General features: G+C 50.3%; 1 protein-coding gene across 2 annotated transcripts in view; it reads right to left on the bottom strand.

Annotated features, from left to right (window-relative positions):
- Positions 1-404: 404 nt before the first annotated feature.
- WDFY2 (WD repeat and FYVE domain containing 2) overlaps positions 405-22,818 on the bottom strand; it is a 118,514-nt gene continuing 96,100 nt past the window's right edge. For both annotated transcript variants that reach the window (XM_024568618.4, XM_071220203.1), the window contains exons 7-12: positions 20,737-20,863; positions 14,370-14,475; positions 11,210-11,311; positions 10,232-10,362; positions 8,347-8,455; positions 405-7,072 (exon numbers count right to left, since the gene is read on the bottom strand). In XM_024568618.4, coding sequence (XP_024424386.1) covers positions 7,043-7,072; positions 8,347-8,455; positions 10,232-10,362; positions 11,210-11,311; positions 14,370-14,475; positions 20,737-20,863 — 605 coding nt within the window. In that variant the 3' untranslated portion in view covers positions 405-7,042. The remainder of the gene's footprint in view (positions 7,073-8,346; positions 8,456-10,231; positions 10,363-11,209; positions 11,312-14,369; positions 14,476-20,736; positions 20,864-22,818) is intronic.

Here is a 22,818-nt window from a genome sequence, read left to right as displayed (position 1 = left end):
ATGAGCAGATTTAGACTATATTTACATAAACATAACTCATCGCCCACAGTGGAGGCAAACCCAGCTCAGCGGGCCACAGGTGTGCTTCCCAGAGGGGCTCCAGGTTTCTCAGCCAAGTTGCCGGAGGAAGGTGATTCTCTGCGCGCACCTGCTGGAAAGGCCAGCAGGCATGGGCTCCGTTTGAGGGTTTCTCTCCTTTTCTGAAGGAGCATAGTGGGGGGGCCTCTGGAGTGCTGGGTGTGGTGGAGGCTTCGCTGGCCCAGGTGGGCTGCAAGGCAGCGGCACCACCAGGGGCGAGGGTCTTGGTGGAAGCGCTCCCCAGCCATCCCACTCACCGACTCTCTCAGACCATTGCTTGCTGACCACCTACGTGCTTATTCATGAAATGGGCCTCAGGAGTGTTTGCCCCGAAGCCCTCTCTGCCCTCATTTGGCAAGTTTATTAACTCCAGATAAACAAAATAAAGACGACCTGCTAAGCCCACTGGCTGTGCGCAGAGTCCGGCGGGAAGGCGGCTCTCCCTGGGGTCCCGACAGCCAGGTGCCTGAGTCTCCCTGAGACTCACCCCCTCCTCACGGTTAACACCAAAGCGGGGTTGCTGGGGTGTATGTGGTCACAAGCTATATAGACGGGCAACAACAACCACGACAGGCCCACAGCTGCAGGGTGATTTCCACAGACGTTTATTTTAAACCAGGGGGCGCCCTTGCGTGGGCGGCGCCCGCACGTGGGTAACTACTACGCGCCTCCGTTCAGCTGGAGGCAGCACGGGGCGGGGAAGGGGAGGGGAGGGGAGCCGAGCTCAGAAACATGCTTCGTGTTCAGGGCATCGAAAGGCAGAGCCGGGCGCGGGCATCTGACTGCGGTGGGAAACTCCTGCTCCATCCCGCCCGTGCTGTTCAGAAGTTGCAGTCAAGACAGTTTGGCGTGGTTGGTGGAATCGGTGACAGAAGCCACGTTTGAGACACCTCCTCCAGCTCCGGGCTGATCACGTTTTCGGCCTGACCCCTCGGAGCAGCTCCCTTCGGAAAGAAAGAAAAGCTGCCCCGATGTCCCTCGTGCGCAGTGACCAGGCCCGGGGTCGGCAGACACTGCGTGGCCCCAGTGCTTTCCAGTTAATGAGACTCTGCACTTTTCATAGAAAGATTCTTTTGCAAAAATGGCAGTACGTTGAAAAATAAGTCCTTTAAAAGGCAAGGCAAATGGCATAAAACACAAATGCACAAGAAAGTACAATGTTACCAGCGGCTCGGTGGTTCGGTCTGTACGGCATAATGGCGTGTGCTGCCCACGCAGGTTGTCACCGTTTAAATGGAAAACACAGTGCAGGTGAGCGAACAGCTCTCTTCAAACCCTTTCCCTGCTGGTGTTCCCACCCCCCTCTCATGCTTCCCAGAGAACCAAGGGGGAAAAGGGGAGGATGGAAGAATCATCAATATCAAGGTCAAATTCTCAACTTAACCTTTTAAACCAGCCTGTACTTTCTCTCCCAAGAAAGTCAGGCGCACTTTTGCCTCACACGGGCGAACACTGTAAGGTCTGTTTGCTGAGGCGGCACCATGACGCACTTCCACCTTCACCACCTGTGTCGAAACCTCCTAGACCCCAGACAGAAAGACGCAGGAAGCCGGCGCCGGGACGAGACGGTCTGGGCCGGTCCGATAGTAAACAACATTCGCGGAGTCATACGTAGCACAGTGGGATCGGAAGGGGCCCTACGGACAATCGTCAAGTTCAACCCCCACTCCCGGCTTCGATCTCCTTCCCATATCACGGACAGGGGGCTCTGCGTTCCATCCAAACAGTCCCTGACACGGGAAGCATTGGGACAGATGTAATGTTTAGACGTCCCTTTGGTGTGTGGGGCCTACATAGGCTTCTCAGTGGGGAGGATAACGTTTTACACCAAAATCACAAACGAAAGCCCTTCAGCGAGTAAGTACACAGTCTGGCTGCAGAGTGGAGCTGAAGTTTGAATGTGGACATGGATGTTCCAGAATTAAGTTACAGGCCTATGGCACTTGGGTCCTGACAGAGAAAGGCCACTGGCCACAACGGCAGACATCAGGAAGGGCCCAGCCCCCCCAAGGAGAGGCGGGGTGTGCCCTGCCTCCTCTGGGCCAGCGTTCCAGGCAGCAGCTGCTGGAGCCCTTCTCACTGTTGCTGAATTGAGAAAAGGGCCCCCCTTCCACTTGGGGGTGCCACTACGAGGAGGACCAACCACCTTTGCCACACTGCACTGAAATGACTGTTACCTGCCGGGACAATTGAAGGCTGAGAGGAAAATGAAGGCAGCCCTGGCTCTGCGTGTGAGTGCCACGCCAGCCATCCAGCACGGCTGTCCATCACGGTCTCTGCCTGCCCCAGGCCCAGGCCTTTCCTCCTCAAAGGGGAGGAGCTCAGGACAGCCCCAGTCCACGAATGCGTGGCCTCCAGCTGTATCCCTCTCCCTGTCTCCAGTGAGAGGATTCCAGTGCACCCAGGAAGTTCACAGATTAGTCACCATGGGTCATGTTAAGATAACAATTCTAGGCATTTCCAAAGAAAAAGAAACCCTGGTACGAGCCTGGACTGCAGGAAAACCTCAACTCCAAAACTGATGAGCCTCTAAGCCAATCCCCCATGGCCAACTGTGCTTCCTCCCTGCCCACAGTCAGAGCAGCTGCGTCTCAGTGACCAGAGCCCAGGCTCCAGGACAGCAGCCGAGTCCTGGGTAATCTCTGGCAACTCAAACCACCTGTGGTCCCCACGCAGCCGTCTGATGCCTGGTCTCAGGCTGCTGTTTCTGCAGCCTAGACAGGGATTTCCTCACCCAGCTCTCCCTGAACACTGAGCTCGGAAGTCCTTTCCTCAGCAGTCGCTCGGCCCCACCCGCACCCCACTGCTGAATTCACCACAGTGCGCTGAAACGACCCATCTGCCCACCCGCGGGGCCTCTGCCCAGGCTGGAAATGGGCCTTGTCATCCCCGGCCTGGTTCAACGCCTGGCATACAGTGAACCCTCAACGAATGGTTGGACGAACCGGGCTCTAGAATCTCAAGGGCCACGCGGATAACTGAGAGTTAACAAGGAGCTTAATTTCTGTTTTTCCTTTTCCAATCAAGTTGCTAGATATTCATCAGCAACTTCACATCAGGAAAAATCCTACTCAGCATTGTTTTTGAGAGAAATACAGAATGTTTTTGGTAAAATGCTTTCTTTCACTTTAAAATATGTCTTAGTGAACAAGGTCTTCACATACGATTAAATGACTATGAAAAGGCAAAACCAAAAGAATCTCATTTAATGAATAGTTTACATCCAGAAGCTTTGATACACAGTTTGGAGCTATCTCTTTGCTTCAAAGTCAAAATTCAGGATTTAAAAATAGATTAATCTGAAGGAAAAATAAATTATGCCTTTAAAAAATGACTCTCAAACCATGGACGGGCAATATTCCCTAGGGAGGGCGAGCGCTGCAGGCCTGGTGTGTCCCCCACCGGCAGCCGGAACTCGGCCGGATGAGGAGAGCGAGGGGCTTCCTGGGGCCCCTGGTTCCCACTGAAACCCTGTCGCTGGGCTGTCTCTGGGAAAGAGTGCGGAGAGGGGCTGTGCTGATGAAGAGCTGCAGTGACTGTCTCCCTGCACTGCCCCTGCCGTTCAGGACCACCGGGCTGGGGTCGGAGGAAGGGTCACCTTTTCGTAAGAGGAGGAACAAACTGGTCTGCAGCACTCCCTGCCTGGAGGCACTGAAAGTCACCCCTCCCATTCATGCTAAAAACCAGTCAGTCCTCAAAAATTCTTTTACATTCTCTTGCTCACAATTTAGCTATTCTAACTGCTTGCGAGAACTAGAGTGTTCTGTGCTTGGAACATTCTAGATCTCTGGAGATCCCTTCCAGTTTCACGATTTCATGATTCTTTGAATAATTCAAACGATCAAGTGAGAAATACACCATGGTTGGCTGACTTCATAGAAAGAGACACATGACTCCAAGCACTGGATGTAAAACCACTTTGGCTACTTTGGAGACACACCCAGGAATTAAAGGTTCCAGGAACGTCATTTCTTTGGAGGACGGAGAGCTCGTGGGCAGTTTTACCCACCCAAAGAAAGAATAACTGTGGGCGTGGTAACTGCGGTTCCACAGCTTTCCCCACTCAGCCCTGCCAGGCGTTACTTGTCAGAGCTGCTTGTGTTGAATAGAGCAAAAACGTATGTAAAGTACAAATCCAACCGAGTAAAACCAGACCCATGACAGCTAACCTAGCTAGACAGGAGGAGAGGCAAGTGCTGGTCCAGCTTCCTCTCCGGGTGAACGAAGGCTCGTTTCTATAACATGCATGGAAGGCACGGCACCCAGAAGGCACCCAACACCAGCACACATATGTCTGAGTCACAAAAATGGTGGAGAGTCAACATAAAACTCAAGAATTCACAGTATTACCAACACACACTATTGGTTTGCTAAGCACTTCTCACCGAATCCAAGCACCCATTCGCACGAGGAGAAAGAACAGAGCAGAGAAGTGGATGCCTTGACATGTCTGCAGTTTGTAACTCTGACTCCATCACCAGTTAAGTGTCAAGTGGTTTAATCTCTGAGTGGCTCTGTGGGCTGGGGGAGATGACAACAGTGAAGTGCAGGGCCACAGACAGCCACCGTAGTGTGCCTAGGGGTCCGACAGGGACAATCAGCTTCCCAAATCGGGTGCGAGCTCCCCTGGATCTAAGTCAGATCCACGCCAGGCTTGCGGGTGCCTGGCCCACTGTCCCTCCAGCTCTGGGTCTTCCTCTCCCATGCTGGAGTTCCGAGAGAGAGAACAGAACGACCCATTTCTGTTACTCATTTCCAGCGGAGTTCTCTATTATGTACAACTTAATAATGGCTGCAGGTTCTAGCAATAAATTACAAAATAGATACCTGAATGTTTTAAATGGAATTCCCTTTTTAAAGCTCTCCCACAGAGCAGTCAAGTGGAAAAGACTCAGATGAACTCGAACAACATGAAGGCAAGCATCGGTAGTGTGGACGGGGCCAGTGGAGAGACACAGGGACTCGCTCGGGTCTGCATGTGCATGCACACGCCGCCTCTGAGGGTGGTCCCTCGGGCTGATCTGGCCTGATGTCTGGGTGACGACTGCCGAGGCAGCAGACTGAGGCCCGCCCAGGGGTCCTGCCTGCCCACGCTGCAGCAGCAGAGTCATCTCCAGGAAGCTCCACCCCCAGGAAGCACGCTGGGTCAGCGTCAGGGGTGGTACCCTAGTGTGGCTGGTAGTATAGTACTTCTCTTGGTTAGAAAGGAAAAAGAATTAATGATCACGAGGGAAAAAATTGCTTTCCAGGAAAAGAGAAAAAAATAGGATTTAAAGTACTACCACCAGAAAATTGTCGAGCCAGAAGTGAGGAAGACACTGTGGAGGTAGGCCTTGCATAGCGTGGGCAAGTAACTGGTCCAAGCATCTGTAAGGTGTTACTTAGCCTGATAATCCCCGAGAGACTTAGTGGGCCCCACAAGGCCCCGCAGGTGCGGGCTGGCTGAGGTGGCCCATGGAAAGAGCCTAGGGTGGGGCAGGCACACAGCGAATGCTTGCCCACCCAAGTTCTGTCCTTACAGGTGCAAATAAGAGTTTTTAGAATGGACTGCAGTATCCCGAGTTGAGTCACCACACACGAGACTATCCCACTGTATCAGATTTGACTGCATTCCTCTGAAATGGGAGTTCTCCGGCTGACTTCCTGCAGTCCTTTTCCTACATTCCTGATGAGGACGCGTCCTGAGCTGAAGGAGTCCGTACCTTTTACGTCTCAGGTTGCAAAGTTTGGTATGAGAGTTAGCGAAGTGTCTAGTGTTCAAAGGGAAAGAAAACTCAGATGGTGAGGAAGAGCGAGACACAACCCCGCAGTGATGAACATGTTCACATTCAGAAGAACACCCCTTAAAACACTTTTTGTGCCCCGGCCGGGTAGCTCAGCTGGTTAGAGCTTCGTCCTGATGCACCCAGGTTGCCGGTTTGATCCCTGGTCAGGGCACATACAAGAATCAACCAACAAAAGCATAAATTAGTAGAACAAAGAATCGATGTCTCTCTCTCCCTCTAAAATCAATAAAAAAGGTTTTTTTGAATTAAAAAACAAAATGTTTTTAAATTTAATTAAAAAATTAACTTTTTAAAATGAAAAGTTAATTAAAAAAACCTTTTTTTGGAAGAACATAGGGTTTTGTTTTTTTGTTTTCTTTGCTTTTATCATGAGTGAGGGAGAGCTGTGTCAATAAAACCGAAACGTGAGAGGCTCAGAGGCTCCCGCTGAGCTAGAAATGATCGCTGAAGCTCTGAGTTAGGAGAATCTATTTCCGTGATGACAACGGCTGGGAACAGCTTTCCACAGCGTTTGTTCAGGTGGGAACGGCAGAGGAAACCGAGGCAGGAACACCAGGCCTTTCTCCTCGGTGAGAACATGAGTAAGTCAGACGTTAGCAGACCGTTCTCGGGTGATTCAAGGAGTCAGTTGGTAAACCTACAAGGATGGTTTTCCAGTCTCTCAGTTGAAGAGGATTTCTTTCTATGGAAGCAGAAACACTGAATCCACTGTCAACACGCAGATGAAGGGCAGGGTAGACAGACACACAGAGAGAAAAAGCTGCTGACCACAGGACCCGCGCCCTGTGACAGCCACGGGCACTGTTTTATAATGACACAAAAGTACCCTTCCCTCGTTCCTCCGACACACAAAGCAACCACTAAAATGAAGGGGTGAAAAATATAAAAAGGAAATGCCCCACAAAGAGTTTTCAGTATACTCAAAACAATGCGGCACAGGCAGACTGTATAAACCATTTGTTAAAAAAATATCTTCTTTTAAATTGTGTGAATGAGTCGAAGCGGTCCCTGCACGTGCACGCTCACTAGCTCACCGCCGTGTGCGCAAGCAGCGTTCAAACCCAGCTAACTCCACCAGCGTCCGACCTCTCGCACGTCTGCTCCACAGTTCCGGCCCGACTTGGGTCCCAACCACCACTTCTCGAGCAAACACCGTCTTTCTGACGCCGGGGGCGTCATCAAGATACCACCGGGGTCATATCCCACAACTGCGAAGAGAATAAGAACATACACGATGAGCTAAGATTAAATAGTGTCGAGGATAACCAGTCCTTATGACTAAGTTCTGCTGAGTTTTTAAACTGACCAAGCAACTAAATTCAATGCTAACATGATTCTAAATTCTTTAAAATAGAATTTTCCTTTAAAAGGTACAACATAAACCTCAACAACACGACTGGCGGCTGGACGTGGTAATAGGGCTAATGGAGAACACAGGCAGATTAGTCACTGGAGTTGGAAGGGAACTAGGACACATTAGGCACCGAATGGGTGTCAGGGATGTGCTGTGTCCTGTCCGCATCTTGTCTCATGTGCCTTCCAAGCAGCCGAACGAGGTGCCTCTGTTTCAGAAAGAAAGGAACGGAGACTCTGAAGCTCACCATAAACTCGCTCAAAGTCACAGAGGCCTGGGGCTTCCAAAGGGCATTATTGTAACCACCGCATCCTGCTGCTGCCTCGAAGAATCGACCAGAAGGGGCATGGGAGCAGAGCTCAGTGCGCTGGGCACGCCTGTGCAGGCCTCTGTGTTCTTCAGGAAATGACACGGGGTGGCCCTTCCTGCCCCGGACCTCTGGTCTGGCATTAGACCACCAGCCTCAGAGAGGCAGGCCCAGGGGGTTGCTCTTAGGTTAACTGATCCCACCGGGGAAAGACCTTGTCTAATGCCTGCTGGCTTATTCCAGACCTACCATTCACTCTGGGCTCATCTCAACTCCCCCCGCCTCGGAAGCCACCTCCAGCAGCACCATCTTCCTTGATGGAACTCTTAGAGTGGCTCTTGTCTGTATCACGCTGCTGGCCACTGCATATGTGACCTATTATTACCTGTCTTTTTAAGAGAGTGTTCCAATAAGCCCTGTCCAGGCAGCTCAATAGGTTAGAGTGTCATCCCTCTATGCCAGGGTTGTGGGTTCAATCCCTGAGCAGGGCACATACAAGAAGTAACCAATGAATGCATAAATGAGTGGAACAACAAACTGATGTTCTCTCTCTCTCTCTCTCTCTCTCTCTCTCTCTCTCTCTCAAATCAATAAGTAAGAGTATGTCCCCAGAGACTAGCTGCTCCTTGCAGGCAAGAGCCATGTCTTCTCTTGGTGTGCACAGCCAGTGCCGGGCATGCACCGTGTATGAAACAGGTTCTCAAACACGCTTCCTGCCAGAGGCAACCTTCCGAGCACGTTTCCCATGGCCTTGGTGCTCCTGTACGTCCGCTCACGCAGGGCCAGGGTGGAGAGCCCCTAAAACAGGACAGCAATCCTACCTTAATAACCTTGTCGGTTCCTGCAGTCAGTAGCCATCCTCTGGTGGCATCGAAATGCACGTGCACGATGTTGTGTTTACTGTCGTGGAAGGTGGCCGTGGGCGCTCGTCTGGGAGGGGCACAGAAAGTGTCCGAGGGTGAAGGGTCGTGACACAGGAACAAAGGCTATCTAGGGTGACGTCAAACTCTAATTTTTAGCCAAGTAGCTGAAACCGCGTCACTGTTAGAAATGCTGCTCAGACCTACCTCTACCTCTACCCCCTGGGACCTGGCGTGGGTTTTTATTTTTTATTTTTTTTTTTATTAAGTAAAAGACTCTTATATTCTCCAAAATGAGAAAGAGGTGGTGACATTTTCAAAAGTCCCTTATATACTATTTGTTGCTTTAGTAGAGTCTTTGAAAATCTCCGTATTTTTGGCAAATTAAAAAAAAAACCCACCACTGGAGTGTTTTGGCTAAGTTTGATCTCGGAAGGACTCCCTGGTAAGATAGTCACCCGAACACTGGGCTCTACTTTTTAATCCATGCATTGTTTTAGTGAGAAGTCCTGCCAACTGCCCAGGTGCTCTGAAGGCAATGCAAGCGTGTCCGCAGAGAAGAGGCGGAAGCTCCAGGGAGTGGGGAGTGGGGCAGGAGCCTGTGAAGGGGACAGCTTTTCTCTAATCATGCGTCAGGGGTGCCCACCCCTCTGCAGAGGGCTGTCTGAACGTGAATGTTTTTTTTTTTATCGACAGCTAACTCTGGGGACTAGATCTTCAGCATACTAGAACTGGCTACTTTAAAGTATTTAGAAGTGAAGATTTCGGTTTAATCTGCAATCCCTCAGTTAGACCCTCTGGGTCTGGGTCTGGGTCTTTATATGTAAAAGGAAGAACTGAACTGGAGTATCTCTGAGATCGCACGCGGCAATCTAACTCAATGAGAAGAACTCGTCTTAATTTCTTCATGTACGATGAGTGGAAAATAACAGTGAACAGAAATACTTAGGGAAGGGCATCCTAATTTATATTTGATAATGAAAATCATGTTGAGTCAGGGCTACTGTAAAAGAACGCTTTGTTTTATTAACTTGCCAAGAATTCCCTTTAAACGCTGATTTGCTCTGCTGCATTTCTTTTATTTGAAAAAATTTTAAAACTCAGGTGCATTTTAAATGTTTCTGTTTACACACAGCTTTTAAGACACCCATCTAGTACTTAAAGGATTTTACTACACAGGAGGTGCCGGAGGTGTGTGGGGGCGGGAGAATTAGGCAGCCGCTTCCCTAGGAAGTGCTGCTGTAATCCCCTGAAAAGGGAACTCCCGGCAGAGCATTCTGTCTGCACGTGGGGCAGTTTCCAAGTAGCTGACAGGAAAGAGACAGCTGAGATCTGTCCCTCCTGCTGAGCTCGCTGAGACGCAATAACCCATGGTCTTGGGTTTCTGGGCAAGACTGATCAGCAAGACCGAGTAGCTGGGCAACTGGTTGTGTTTGCTCTTAGGCGCAGTGGCTTAGCTCTTCCTGGAGAACAAGACCCCTGGAGCCTGGGGACTGAGCCAGCTCCTGTACAAGACACCAGCGGGGGCCAGAAAGTGCACCCTGGGCTCCTGAACTCCTGGGGGCTTCTTGAGGAGGCGAGGATACAGAAGGCTCTGCCTGGAAAACATCCCTTTGCAATGCACATGGCCCTGGGGCTGAGAGGTGCTCTTTGTGGGTACTCTCTCCTCTCCTGTCTCCCAAGAGTACACACTCGGTGGAAAGGAGGGCTCTGCCCACTTGCCAGGATCTGCATTCTAAACCAGCAGGAACCAGGGCACCCATAGTCCTGACTGAGGTGCCGGGCGCAGCTCACAGGCCACACTGGCCCCTGAAGCTTGACAACTCTGCAGGCTGCTGGGACTTACTCTTCATCGGTGATGGCCTCGTGGCAGCTGTCACAGACCCTCACTTCAAACTCGAAGCCCATCAGAGGGATGGAGGAGCGTTTGGAGCTGCACTTGCCGCAGACGGCCTTCCCGCACTTGCGGCAGTGGTGCTGAGGGGACAGAGAACACGTGTGCATTACGGCGGCCAAGCCCCGTGTCCCCAGGTGGGCTCGGGTGTGATCAGCAGCTTTCAGGTGAGCGTGCTGAACCAGAGAGCCGCAGACAGCGGAGGGGAGCACACCAGGTGTGGTCTCCTTTTGCGCTCTATTTATCCAGAATGAGGGCTGCTGGGAAACACGTCTGGCCGCCCCCTCCCCCATTCTCGGTCCTCTCTGGTCATCATCACTAGGAACTCGAGTGGACCCATCCAGCAGTCAGGTCATCAGGAAGCTGGGGGAGATGAGGAAGTGCCACCTCGAGAGGTCAGGCTGCCCGAGGCGGGAGAACGTGAATGGACCCTGCACCCCTCTGTTGCCTGCACGCCGGCCACGCTCAGCCTGGCCGAGCAACGACGTGAGCGAGGGGTTTCCTTGGGGAGGGGCAAACCCGACACGGCAGCGGGCTGGAAATGCTGTGTTATCAGTAGATCTAAGTAGCTAGGACTAAGACAGAAGGAGGGCAAGTTAAGCCATGAAGAAGACACAGGTACTACTTCTATAACTGCATGTTTTGGTACCGAGACGAGCCAAGCTAATAACTTGACTAAGGATCCCTCTAACTTCAAGGTACATTTCAACAGATGCCACTAGAATTCTAGAGTCAATCCCCAACTACTGACTGGGGACAAGTCACCGCAAAAACTGAATCCGGCAGGAATGAGCTGTAGTGGGGAGAGGGAATAGATCAACGTGCAGTCCCAGGTGACCCCATGGTGACATTTACCCCTGCCTCCTCGAAGACCACACAGCAAAGTTATTTCCACACAGTCACCATGCGATGGAGCGCCGCGTCACCCACCTGTCTCAGGCCAATCTTCCTGCTGTCCCACATCTGCTTGAAGTTCCAGAAGAAAGGCTGGTCGCACTTTTGGCAGGAGTCACTGTCCAACCATTCCGGGGTCTTGTCAAAGAGAGCACACAGCAGGCCACAGTGAGACGCGGTGACACTGACGTAACTGACAGGGTCAGGGCACGTTTATAAGGAACAGAAGCATGATTTCTCGGTCATTTACAACACACTCACTGATGCCTATCATGGGCCAGGCCCTGGGGAGGTAGCGACATAAAAAGAATCTCGTGGGGAATCATCATGGAAGGTTAAACACGACCATATCATTAATAATAATTATTTGAACAAGTGTTAAGTGTGAAGGCCTGAAGAGAAGCGCAGAGTGCAGAGGGCGCCAAGCCCAGGCCGGGGTCCAGGGTGGTTCGGGGAGAGCCGGGAGTCACCAGCAGCCTTCACAGCCACACCGAGGATTCAGGACTGTATCTCACGCTCTCTGGTCGTTCGCAATTATACGTGCTCTGACTGTGTCCGACTGCATCTAACTGCACATCACACATACACACAGCCGCCTGTGCTGGACGGACAGGGACAGGGCCTGACCGCAGCGGGCGCTCGTGGTCACCCCCGTAAGCTGTCCACGCGAGGCAGGGCCAGCAGTGTCTGAAGCTCTGCTCCTTGCCTCATGGGCCACACAGTCTTCTGACTTTGTCCACCATTTCCCAGCCCCATCGCAAGTACTTCAAACTATGTCGCACAGGTTTAGAAGTTGTGCTAGGTTTAGAGCTATTCCTTAGCAAATCTCTAGAGACAAGGCATATAGTCACTCTGCACTTGTTTCTAGAGTTCCGCATTCGTCTCTGTGCATCCCCTCTGTCAGGGGGCAGAGGCGCTGACCTCTTTCCACATGTCACAAAACCCAGGAACCCTGAAAAATAATCCCAACCCCAGGGCTTCTTCCCAGAAGTGAGCTCCAGGGAAGTCCAGTCTGACTCTGACTCTGAAGAGGCCTGAGGTCAAACAAGCCGGTGAACCATGGTGAGCACGGGCCTGCCTGCTGCCTCTCCGAGACCAGGACGAACAGCAGCAGGCACCACAGGCCCCGAAGGCCTTGTCCTCTGGCTGTGAGCCTTTTCTGAGGGATGCCTGTTAGGGAACAGGTTCGGGGATGTAGCCTCTTCTCCTACCTTCAGGCAGAAAAAACCCTGAAGCCAAACGTGTTTTCAGGAAGAGAAGTAAAAAGGTGACACTGGAAGAGCTCCAATTCTTGGGCTGTTTGTTTTATTAAGACTGACGAAAAGAAGTAAGCTTTCGCTTGCTTCCTGTTCTAGGCAGTTTACAAACAGATTTAATAAAACGTACAAAGTTGTTAGCTAAAGACCACATTTTACCCCTGAGAGTCACATCTATGTTGTGACTTCTCACGCCTCCTCTGCCCATTTGTGCTCTGACTCAGCCCACCGGACTGACACCAGTCCGCCAGTGACCGTGCTCACGGAGCAGAGCTCGGCAAGATGGCTCAAAGGACCGCCCTCGAACCACGGGGTTTCCTTCTCCGCCTTTGGGCCTTTGTCCATCCGGGGCGGAGGCGGGGTGCACCTCCCGATGAGCCACCCCTCGCCCCAGGGTGCGCCTCCGTGGGGCATTTGGGTTATTCTGAGCCAAAGGCAACGGAGACCCTGCAGGCTCCCAGTAAACTGTCACCTGTCTCTCGAAGAATTTCAGTGAGGGACGTGGCCCATAAGAGTTGTCACCGAAAATTCATTTTGTGACCTATCTGCAGGAAAGGGCAAACTCCTGGTGACTGGACATCTGCTCTTCGTACTGCCCGACAGTGACCTTCCTTCCCTCTGAAGCCCCTCAGTGCCCTTTGTCATTACGACCTCGTTTTCCCTGTCTCCGAACCTCACGTATGTGGAGTTCCCACATGCGCATGTGCCCCACACTGGGTAGTTTTCCCGTGTTCACCTGTGCCATATCTACGTGAAATCAGACCAGTGGAAAGAACCCTGAGGGTAGAGGAAGCGTCCTCCTCCCGCACGGTGCGCCGAGGGAAAGGGCCCCCTAGTCCCCTCCTGCCCCGGTCAGCACAGGTAGGCCAGGGAAGAAGCCAGGACAGACGGGGTGTGACTGTCCCCCACCTAAAGCGGGCTTCCACGCAGAATCAGGGGGCCCATGGACGGCCGGCTACAGTGTATCGATTTCCCTGCCTTTGTGCTGATGGGCACTTTCAAAAGCAATATTCTCCAGTTCCCTACTTCCTAACAGTAATGATCATTTTCATTAGTTACTAATAGAACTCCCGTGGATTTATGCTTTGAGCAAGTCAAGTTTTAATCTTAAGCCTTTAATTACTGGCATTTCAAAGACATTACATTGTGGGTAATACTCTCTGAAATGAGATCGGGTGAGGACAGGGAGAGAAGTTGGGGCATCGCTTTTGTCTTTTTAAAGTGTTGCTTTTCTGAAATTAGAAAAATACACACTGTCGGTGGGAAAGTTTACCCACCATAATTCAAGGGAAATGAGAATACAGCTACCTTCAATGTACTTGTCAAAGGGGATATTCACTAAGCATGTCAGTGGTTACACAGTTCCAAGGCGAGAAAGAAAACTCATAGAAAAAGAATGTCATAGTAACGCTAAGTAATATATGCTCAAAAATGACAACATATATACTTGTATCTGGAGAACTATCTAGGACGTGACTCATAAAGAAGCATTAAGTAACTGTTTCTAATATTTCTGTTAACACCAAACTGAGGACTCTGACTTCATCAGGTACCACATTTCACGCACGAGCCGCCGTTTCTATCAATAACGAGTTTTCTCTTTTCGGAGGGAACTTACACCAAAGGGCTGATCACCTGAAAATAGAAGGTTCCTTTTTCTCACTTGAAGTTATGTTGTGACTGTTGCAACAGATTTAAAGTCTAAACAGCTTAATCTCAGTCTAAGTTCTCACGAAATCTCCATTACATAAATGTTAACTGCCAAGGTGTGAGGGGCAAAAAAATTAGGAACTCCTTTTCTACCAGAATTTGTTATTCTCTGGCATGTCTTGTTTCATGGGTTAATTAGCAAAGACAGAAGGAACGAGCGGGAGAGGCAGCTGGGTTGGTTTTCAGCGTGGCCAGAAGGGCCGAGACCCACCCAGCGGCCCTGCGCCTACCTCCTGCCTCTCCACGTCCATGTTCCAGACGACGATGCCGCCGTCACTGCCACAGGAGATGAGCTGCCGCGTGTGCTGTGCGTACGAGAGGGCCTGGATCTTGTCACTGGGAGAGAAAACAAGCGTTAGCCTCAGCTCGGGAGAGCCAGTGAAAGCCCCGAGGGAAGGAGGTCCAGCAGCCAGTGAATAACCACGCTCACCACTGAGCGCCAAGAGCGGATCTTAGAAAGTCGCTGGAGCTGTCAATGTGCCAACCGTGTGCAGGGAGCTCGAGCTTTCAAAGTCAAAACGCTTCTTTCTAGTTGCCGAGGCCCCAAGCAGAGGTAATCTCTGTCCATCACCAACATTTAAGGAGAAAAGCAGATTGCCAAATTGCTTATAACCTCTTACTGGTTCCTCCCCTGATTAAATAAACAGTTCTGTCACGTGTGTTCGTGTTATACTTGTTCCAGAGTCGTGATTTCTATATTTTTCCCTGACCGGGGATCGTACCTACAACCTTTTTGTGTATGGGATGATGCTCCAACCAACCGAGCTACCCGGCCAGGTCATGATATTCTCTTTTATGAAAGGTATCTTTTATGAGTTTTGGAGGTTATCCATGGAGAAGCCCACTGGGTTAACCTGACAGAGAACCATTGTTGCCCGTGGTGGGATACCAGAATGGGGGGCTGACCCCAGGCCTGCCGTTTCTTGGCCCCCAGGGTGAATCCAAAGCAGCAGGAGACTTGAGCTTCACCAGCTCTCTATTTCTCTGGTTTTTATTCCCTCTTTATGATTTGTGTTTGTTTTTCTTTCTGGCCCACGCATGGCTGACCAGTTATTCCCTCCTGGCGGCAGCCACGGTGGGAATTCCGTTTTGTGATCTGACCAGTGGATGATCACTAACAAAAGAGTCCATGGAGATGCATGTTGCGTTGAGTGGGAGAGAAGAGGGAATCTGATTGCTTGGTCATTTTCGTGAGTATTTTTCTCTTTGGAGCTCAAACCAATGAAGAACCCTGTGCCCCCCAGGAAGGAGAGCAGCTCTTTGAAATTTGGGTTGGTGGTGTTTTGTGCTTGCTTCTGACCCTTGGCTGAAGCTGTAGGACTGAAGCTGTTCAGCTCTACGTGTCTGTTAGGGTTCTGAATGGCCTGCGGCTTTTGTGGCGCAGGAATGCCTTCCTGTCTCTGGAGGGTATCGGTGAATTAGATGACAGCTCATCGTAAATGATGAACTTGTTCTGTTTGGCTTGTAAAGATGAACAAGCGCTTTTATAAACTGCATAGTCCTAAACTTCACAGAAAATAAGGGACTTGAAACTTACTAGACTTAAAAAATAAAAATTATTTTATAGAAAATACTAACTCAATACAATGTTAAGACTCCAAGTTCACAAAATTAAGGTAGTTCCTTGGCAGAGGAGACTAGAGTGATGAGCTTTGAAAGACAGCTGTGTCTTTCTCTGGTCGATCAGTTAATTTCTCCTAAATTTTTATAGGATAACAGGCCAACCAAGTTAACGTTATGCCTGTATGTTCAAGGTTATAAAAAATATAAATTTATGTTCAATTAAATTGCATAATTTTTTTTGATAAACTTTTTATATAAATAGCAATTGTGTTTTATCAACCGAGAGGTAATTCCCAAGATCTTCAAGTAACTTAAAACAGACTAATAAACTGAAGTAACCAATAGGTAGTCATTGGACGCCCACCTAGATAATTGCTAAGTAACTTAGAATACCCAAACTTTGACTCTGAACACATTAAGTTTATATATATTTGCTTCTCATTTTTATATTCTCTAGACAGGCTACAAGTGAGTCATGTCAATGAATGGGTGAGGTTTCGCCCTTTACGGGGATGAGGAATTGATGTTCGTGCCACAGCAGAAATCTGCGTGTGTCTGTGGGCTCTGCTAGTCTGCCCAATTGCCCGCACACGACGGACAGTTCGTAAGTCTCCGCACCCTCCCGCCTCCCGATTTTCCCTATGAAAAACAGGTTGGTTCTTTGGTTAATTATTATAATTAAAGTGGGTGGTTGAGACTACGCCAGGTCCAAAAGAAAAAAAAAATACAGAAGGAGTAGGTGTATGTGGCAGTGTTTCCATGGAAATGCTACAATAGAGAGAAACCGCAACCATCCCCAAGAGTGTACAATGGAACACTACTCAGCCATAGGGACAGATGACATACTGCCATTTTGTCAGCGTGGATGGACCCTAAGACTATCATGCTAAGTGAAACAGTCAGGAAAAGCTAAGAACCACGCGATTTCCCTCATCTGTGGGACCTACAACTGAAATGTGTTGACGCAGATAGCAGTGCAGTGGTTCCCAGAGGAAAGGGGGTGGGGGCGGGAGGCGGAGGGGGCCTAACACGTGGTGACGGAGGATGGTCTGACTCTGGGTGGTGGCCACACAGTGCAACACACAGATCTTACATCACGGAAATGCACACCTGAAACCTGTATGATCCTCTTAACCACTGTCACCCCAATAAATGTTAATAAAAGTGACGAAAAAAACAAAAGCTTGCTTTTTGAAGAATTATAATTTTTATTAACAAGAATCATTTTAACTGCCACTCATTAGCCCTCACTCTTGTGACTATTTTACATGCACGATACCGTTCATGTTTTTGACAGCCTTTGAGGGTTTTCTTTCCGGCATCCCCCTTCCTGCAGAGGGGCGAGAGCTGGGGATCGGAGAGCAGAGCTGCCGCACCAAAGCTTCCATAGCCATTGCCAGGGGCTGGGCCGGTGACCGCTCTCTGTCCCCTCTGTTTGGTGAGATTCCGCCCCCTCTGAGATCTCCAGTTCCTAATGCTTTTATTTATCATGTCTTTAGCTAAATAGTTAAAACTAGGAAAGACCACTCTTCCCCTCCGTCCTACTAACTCCCCAGTGCCACAGCGAGGAGCCCTCCTACACCTCAGGTTCGCCAGGAGAACTTCTGCACCCACAGATCCTTGCCCGTCCTCCCCCACACCTGGAAGAAGCAGTGTGTGAGAATTTCCCTCCGTGATGGCCAGAGTGGGGGGCGGGCCATGATGGAGGTGGGCAAAGGGGGGGAAATGGAGACTTTTGCGATAGTGTCAATACGAAAAATGGAAAAAAAAATAATAAAATGAAAGTGAAAAGAAGAATTTTACTTCCTTTTAGGACTTTACATACAATTTACCTGACGCAGGAGGGAAAAGCACACATTCTATGTCTGTTTATGAACAGCCTATGTATTCCCCAAGAGGCTTTGAGGAGGCTCGTGACAAAAGTCACGCGCACGGGAGAGCAGGAAGAGAGGGACCTAGAGCTGGGACTGTGAGAACAGTGAGCAAACACACAGGCCAGGTGTGCCAAGGGTCATGGCCGTGGCCGGGCCTCAGCCAACCTGCGGTTCCCAAGGAGGGACCATGACATTAAATTGCCAAGCAGTCTTAGCAGCCTAGGAAAACACTGTTGTAAGAAAAGTTATAGTCACAAAGTCGGTCCTGCAGTGTTAGATACTATCTAAGACTGAAAAGGACCTAAAAGCCCACGTGCCGTTACCGGATTTGGCAGGGTGGGCACAGGGCAATGAATGTCGTGGTTTACGCTTCGATAACATCCATCCAACTGGTAACCGACACTTGAAAGACCTAACGGGTCTTTGAAACTGGAATCCTTTCTTCGCCTCTCCCTTCACACAGCTAGCGACAAGCATGTTCCCTTTGCTGCAGGGAACGAAACTACCAAAATGCTTCCAAATGCCGACAAAACTGGGCTGAAGCAAAACTTTCTTAGCTTTTTCTCCCCTTGGACTTGGGTACCGTTTTGCTCTCATCAATCACTCTGGTGCTAAAGCTCTCTCTGCTTCGACGGGATTCTTACCCACAAAATCAAACCGGTCACTGGAACGTTGTAGTGCTGTCACAGAAGGAGGGAGTGAAGCGGCGGAGCTGGCAGGAAGCCACAGGGAGCTGTCCCTGAGGGGCAGGGAGCTCTGGCCTTGCCTGCTCCCCCCAGCTCGAGGATCTGGCCCCCCATTCGGAGCCCTGACTACCATTAGTCTCGAGGGGGGAGGCAGGAAAATGCGTCATCGCAGGGTAGCAGCAGGGTTGCCTCGGGCCCCAGGCAGAAGCTCTTTGGCCTCTGAAGTGGAAACGAGACGGAAAACAGCTCCGGGCCCGGCGGGGACCACGCGTTATTCGGTCCTCATTTGTCCACCTCCGGTGCCTGGCGCAGTGCAGGCTACAAGGAAGGCTCTGGGTAGCCTTCTGAGCTGAAACCGCACGAAGCCCTGGGAGACCTCCGCGGCCAGCTGGAGTCTTTGAGAAGGGCAGCTCAGTATGCTCACCTGGGAAACGGTGCCTGGCTCCTCTCTTTCCGAGGGGCATTATAAGAGCAAACTGAGGGGGTCTGTGTGTTTGTGAACCCCACCTCCCTCTCCCGGCAGCTGCAGGGGCTTCCCCACCCGCCTCAGGCACTCGGACCCACTCCAACAGGGTGACACCAACTGACGCCAAAGACGTTTACTTCTCCTAGCTCCAAGACGCCAGGGCCACCCTCTCCGGCGAAGACCTGAGAGCCCGAGTTCACATTGTTACTAGGCCTGGTCCCACTGAGCACCAGGCAAAGGCTTTCTGCTGTTACTCCCGTGGAAAGCCAGTGCTCGCTGGGGCTCCGGCCCCACTAAAGCCTAAGGGTGTGACCCTCTCAGGGTCAACTCCAAGTCCGGTCTGTTCCATTTTCTCAGCGACCAAGTCTGCTCTGTTCCATTTTCTCAGTGACCAAGTCTGCGTTTCTTAGCTCTGGAGACCTACTGGTTTAGGTGGCATTTCTCTGGGACCACGGGACTGTACCTCGACTTTACGGCTTTTCCTCGTCCCAAACACCATTTTCCACGAGACACTTGGCACCCGGTGATGCTGATGTGGAGCGCCGTGCTGCTTTCCCCCCGTGGGGACGGTCACACTACACTGCCTGCGGTCTTTGTCTACCACTGTGCAAAAGAGAACTACTTATAAGCTCATCTGAACGAGTCCAACAATCAAAACCTGCGTTCCACCTCTCTGAGCCAGCCCCAGGCGACAGGAATGACCCAGCAGGCTGGATAAGGACCAAGTGCATTAAACAGGACTGCGTTCTGCTTCTCTTTCTGCACTTGACTCGGATGGTGTCAACTCCTTCTACACGATCTCGATGCATGTCATCTTGCCATGGAGAGAATATCAGGAAGTGATGCCTCTGAGGAGCCGATGACAAGGTTCAAGTGGCCCCACAAGCCAGCTGTGGCCCCAGACAACCGGTCTGCTCTCTCATGCGGGAAAGGAGGGCTTAATAGCCACATCTCTAAAACCAAACTCCAACACTAAAATAATTACGCGTGCACGGGCCCTCCAAAATGCAATTAGTTCAATAACCCTAAACCACAGCTCTAACTACACAGGAGACTCTTAAACGAGCATTTCCAGGCAGAGTTACAGTTCGAGCCAATGGTGCTCAACCCAGCCAGTTCACGGGAGCATTCTACACTTCTGCTGATGGTGATCTGGGGCCGCTCTCACTACCGTTTAAAAACCTCACAGGCAGAAACCCTTCAGAGTTCTACCGCAGATCTAGAATTCTTTTCTGCAGTTTGACCCAACTTTGCCCCCGGGGACTGTGGGCAGCACAGAGTAGGACAAATCCCAGTGTGGTCTGAGGTTCACCAGCGGGGAGCTGCCTGGCAGGCTTGTCACCCTACGGCTGCCCCAGCTCCAGACCGGTGACGTGTGTCTCCAAAGACAGGGCCCAGGAATCCACTTTAAACACATTCCGCGGGCCCTCTCCAGACATGGCCAAGTCGGGGAGCTGCTCCAAGGGAACAACCAGCCCCCTCCGCTTTTGCTCTCAGCCCCTGAACTCTGCCCTGAGGAAGAAGAGCCTGACAGGAATCGAGGCGAGTACTCGATGGACATGTGCTGAAGGACCAACTGTGCAGTGTAGGGAAGAATATCATCTCTCCCCTTTTCCTGAAGCTGCCCGGAATCTTGAAGCCACATTTGACCTCAACGACAGAAATTCTGTAACCCTTCAGGGCTTGCACTTTTAAGCTCTTTCTCTTTCACTCTCAAATCTGTACTCTTAGACTCTCCCTGGTTCCAATTTCTACCTTTTATTTATTTGCTGTCACAGTTTTATTTTACAGTTTCTGCAAGGCCTCTCAGACCCTCTGTGGAATAAAATGGGGTGCAAATACACATACCTACATGCAGCCATAAATCACAGAGGCCATTCTTTGCTTTCCTGCCTTGTCCCTTCCCGTGCTAAGATCGTGCCATGGAGACTGGCCCACACTCCTTTGTCCCAGCTGAAAGCTGGGAGCCTTTTCTCAAGAGTTCTTTATAAAGCACCAGTGGTCTTACTTGTGTCCTTGGAGCTCGATAGCAGTTCCTTTTCTCCCGCCGATGTCCCACATGATCACGGAGTGATCGGAGCTGCCTGAGAACAGCACCCGCTGGACGGGGTCCCAGCAGAGAGCAGTCACCCCACCTGAGAGACCAGACAAGCTGAACGTTAGTCACAGAGGGACAGTATTATTCACCAGTAAAACGTGAATGCAAACGAGTCAGGGTCTAGTGTGGTTGCTGGCACACAATAACGTTTCTGTTGGAAGAACAAACAGTAAGTCCCCAAAGAGAAAAAAATTGGCTCTGAGAGTAAGAGTCCCACACTCTAAAGCACTTTTTCCCAAAATGCAAATGTACCACAAAATCAATTACCATAAAGACCAAAGAGAAATGAAAAAGGCAATTAACTGACCTTTAAACAACAGACATAACTCTCGGCAGAACGGAAAACATGGCGCTGCTTGGAAATATTAGCCATATTTTTTAAAACTGCTGTCTACCTCCTACCTAGACAATAATAGGTGAGAAGTTTACAGGGTTTTAAAAAGTTCACTTAGATTTTGTAATCTTGAACATCAGCTATAATTAGACGAAAATATCAGAATTTGAAATTTATTTCCACTCTTTGGAAATTTATAGATTCAGGGCAAATCATTTCCATCCTGACGTGTCAGCTTCCGATACTGTAACAGGGGTTGCAGCTGGGATGATGACCACCGCTGCCGACAGCACCACCCGCTGGCCCCTGTGGCGCCGGCAGCCTGGGAGGGGGACTGGGCCCTCACACAGCGCCGCCCTGTAGGTGGCCAAGCACAGATGCCAGCTGTTAGCATCACGCCGTGGGTGTGGCAATGAAATACTATGCAGATGGTCTCCTCTGGCAGTACCCTGAAGCCTACAAACGCTTAAGAATGGGAAAAGCACTTTCTTTTAAAAAACATTTATTGAAAAATACTAAAATCTAAAGTTCTTTTTTTAAAAAAGAAAAAGAGTATATTCTGAAAAGAACATAAAATAGCTTCTTCTTTGTTGGAATCTGATGTTTTTCTTCTTTATAAATTTGTTCTAATAAAGTGCTTCACTTTAAAAGCTTTTTGGAAAGTTTCTCTTATATAATTGGGTGAGAGGGCTTTTTTCTCCAAGATCAAAAGGAAACAAACCTTCCACTATTCTGAATTATGCTTAATAGTGTCTTCCTATACCTGCACAACATTCTGCTTGTATTCAGTATGTTTCTGTCTGCATAATTGTCTCCTTCCCTCACCACTTCCTGCCCCTCCACCCCACTCACACACACTCACACACACTCACAGACACATACCCCACAACCCCAAGCACAGAGCCAGCAGCAGACAGGCCCTAGCATTGTCTGCTAAATGAATGAACAGCCAGATGAATGAAAACACAAAAATCTTTTTTTTTTTTAAATCCATAAATCTTATTTGGAATTCCTGTGTGACGCTTACTTAGCTAGCCTTTCAATGCTAAATATTTCCTCTTTCTGCAGAGCTCCTCTTCTTCTTTCCCTGCTATTCAACTCCATGGTTATATTTTAAAAAACAAAACAAAACAAAAAACCACCCCTCAGCATTTGGCCATGTACTAGCTGAGGACATGCATTCCGTTCTGCAAAACGTATTAATTCCCACACAGTTCCAGAATGGCTTCTCTTGTCAGACCCCCCGAGGCGTGGGCACCTAACTGCTCACCAGGTGCACGGCCCCTTCCACAGAGCACTGCCTGGACACTGCTGTCCTGCCAGGACCACGCGCCCGGCCCTCTTGGTCTGGGGGCATGTGGCCAGTGCTCAGCAACAGAACCCAGGAGGGAGCCCCGAAAGTACGTAGCAGCACTAACAATCTGCCTCTCTCCCAGGCCCAGGTAGTCAAGATGCCCCTTTTCCACTTCCTCCTCGTGGACCCCGAGACCGCGGGGCCTGGGCAAGCTGCACTGCAGGAGGAGCCACACGGGAGGAGCTGTGGAGTAGCAGCCCCGCACGGGGTTGATACGTGAGTGAAGAACCAAGTGCTGCTGCGTCGCGGCCCGGAAATGTTGACAAGTGCTTGTTAGGGGGTTGGCTTCACCTGTTGCAGTATT

This window comes from Desmodus rotundus, chromosome 13, assembly GCF_022682495.2.
Source record: "Desmodus rotundus isolate HL8 chromosome 13, HLdesRot8A.1, whole genome shotgun sequence".
Lineage (NCBI taxonomy): Eukaryota > Metazoa > Chordata > Mammalia > Chiroptera > Phyllostomidae > Desmodus > Desmodus rotundus.
The sequence above is the reverse complement of the archived record's forward strand: the minus strand, read 5'-3'. Positions and strand labels throughout refer to the sequence as shown.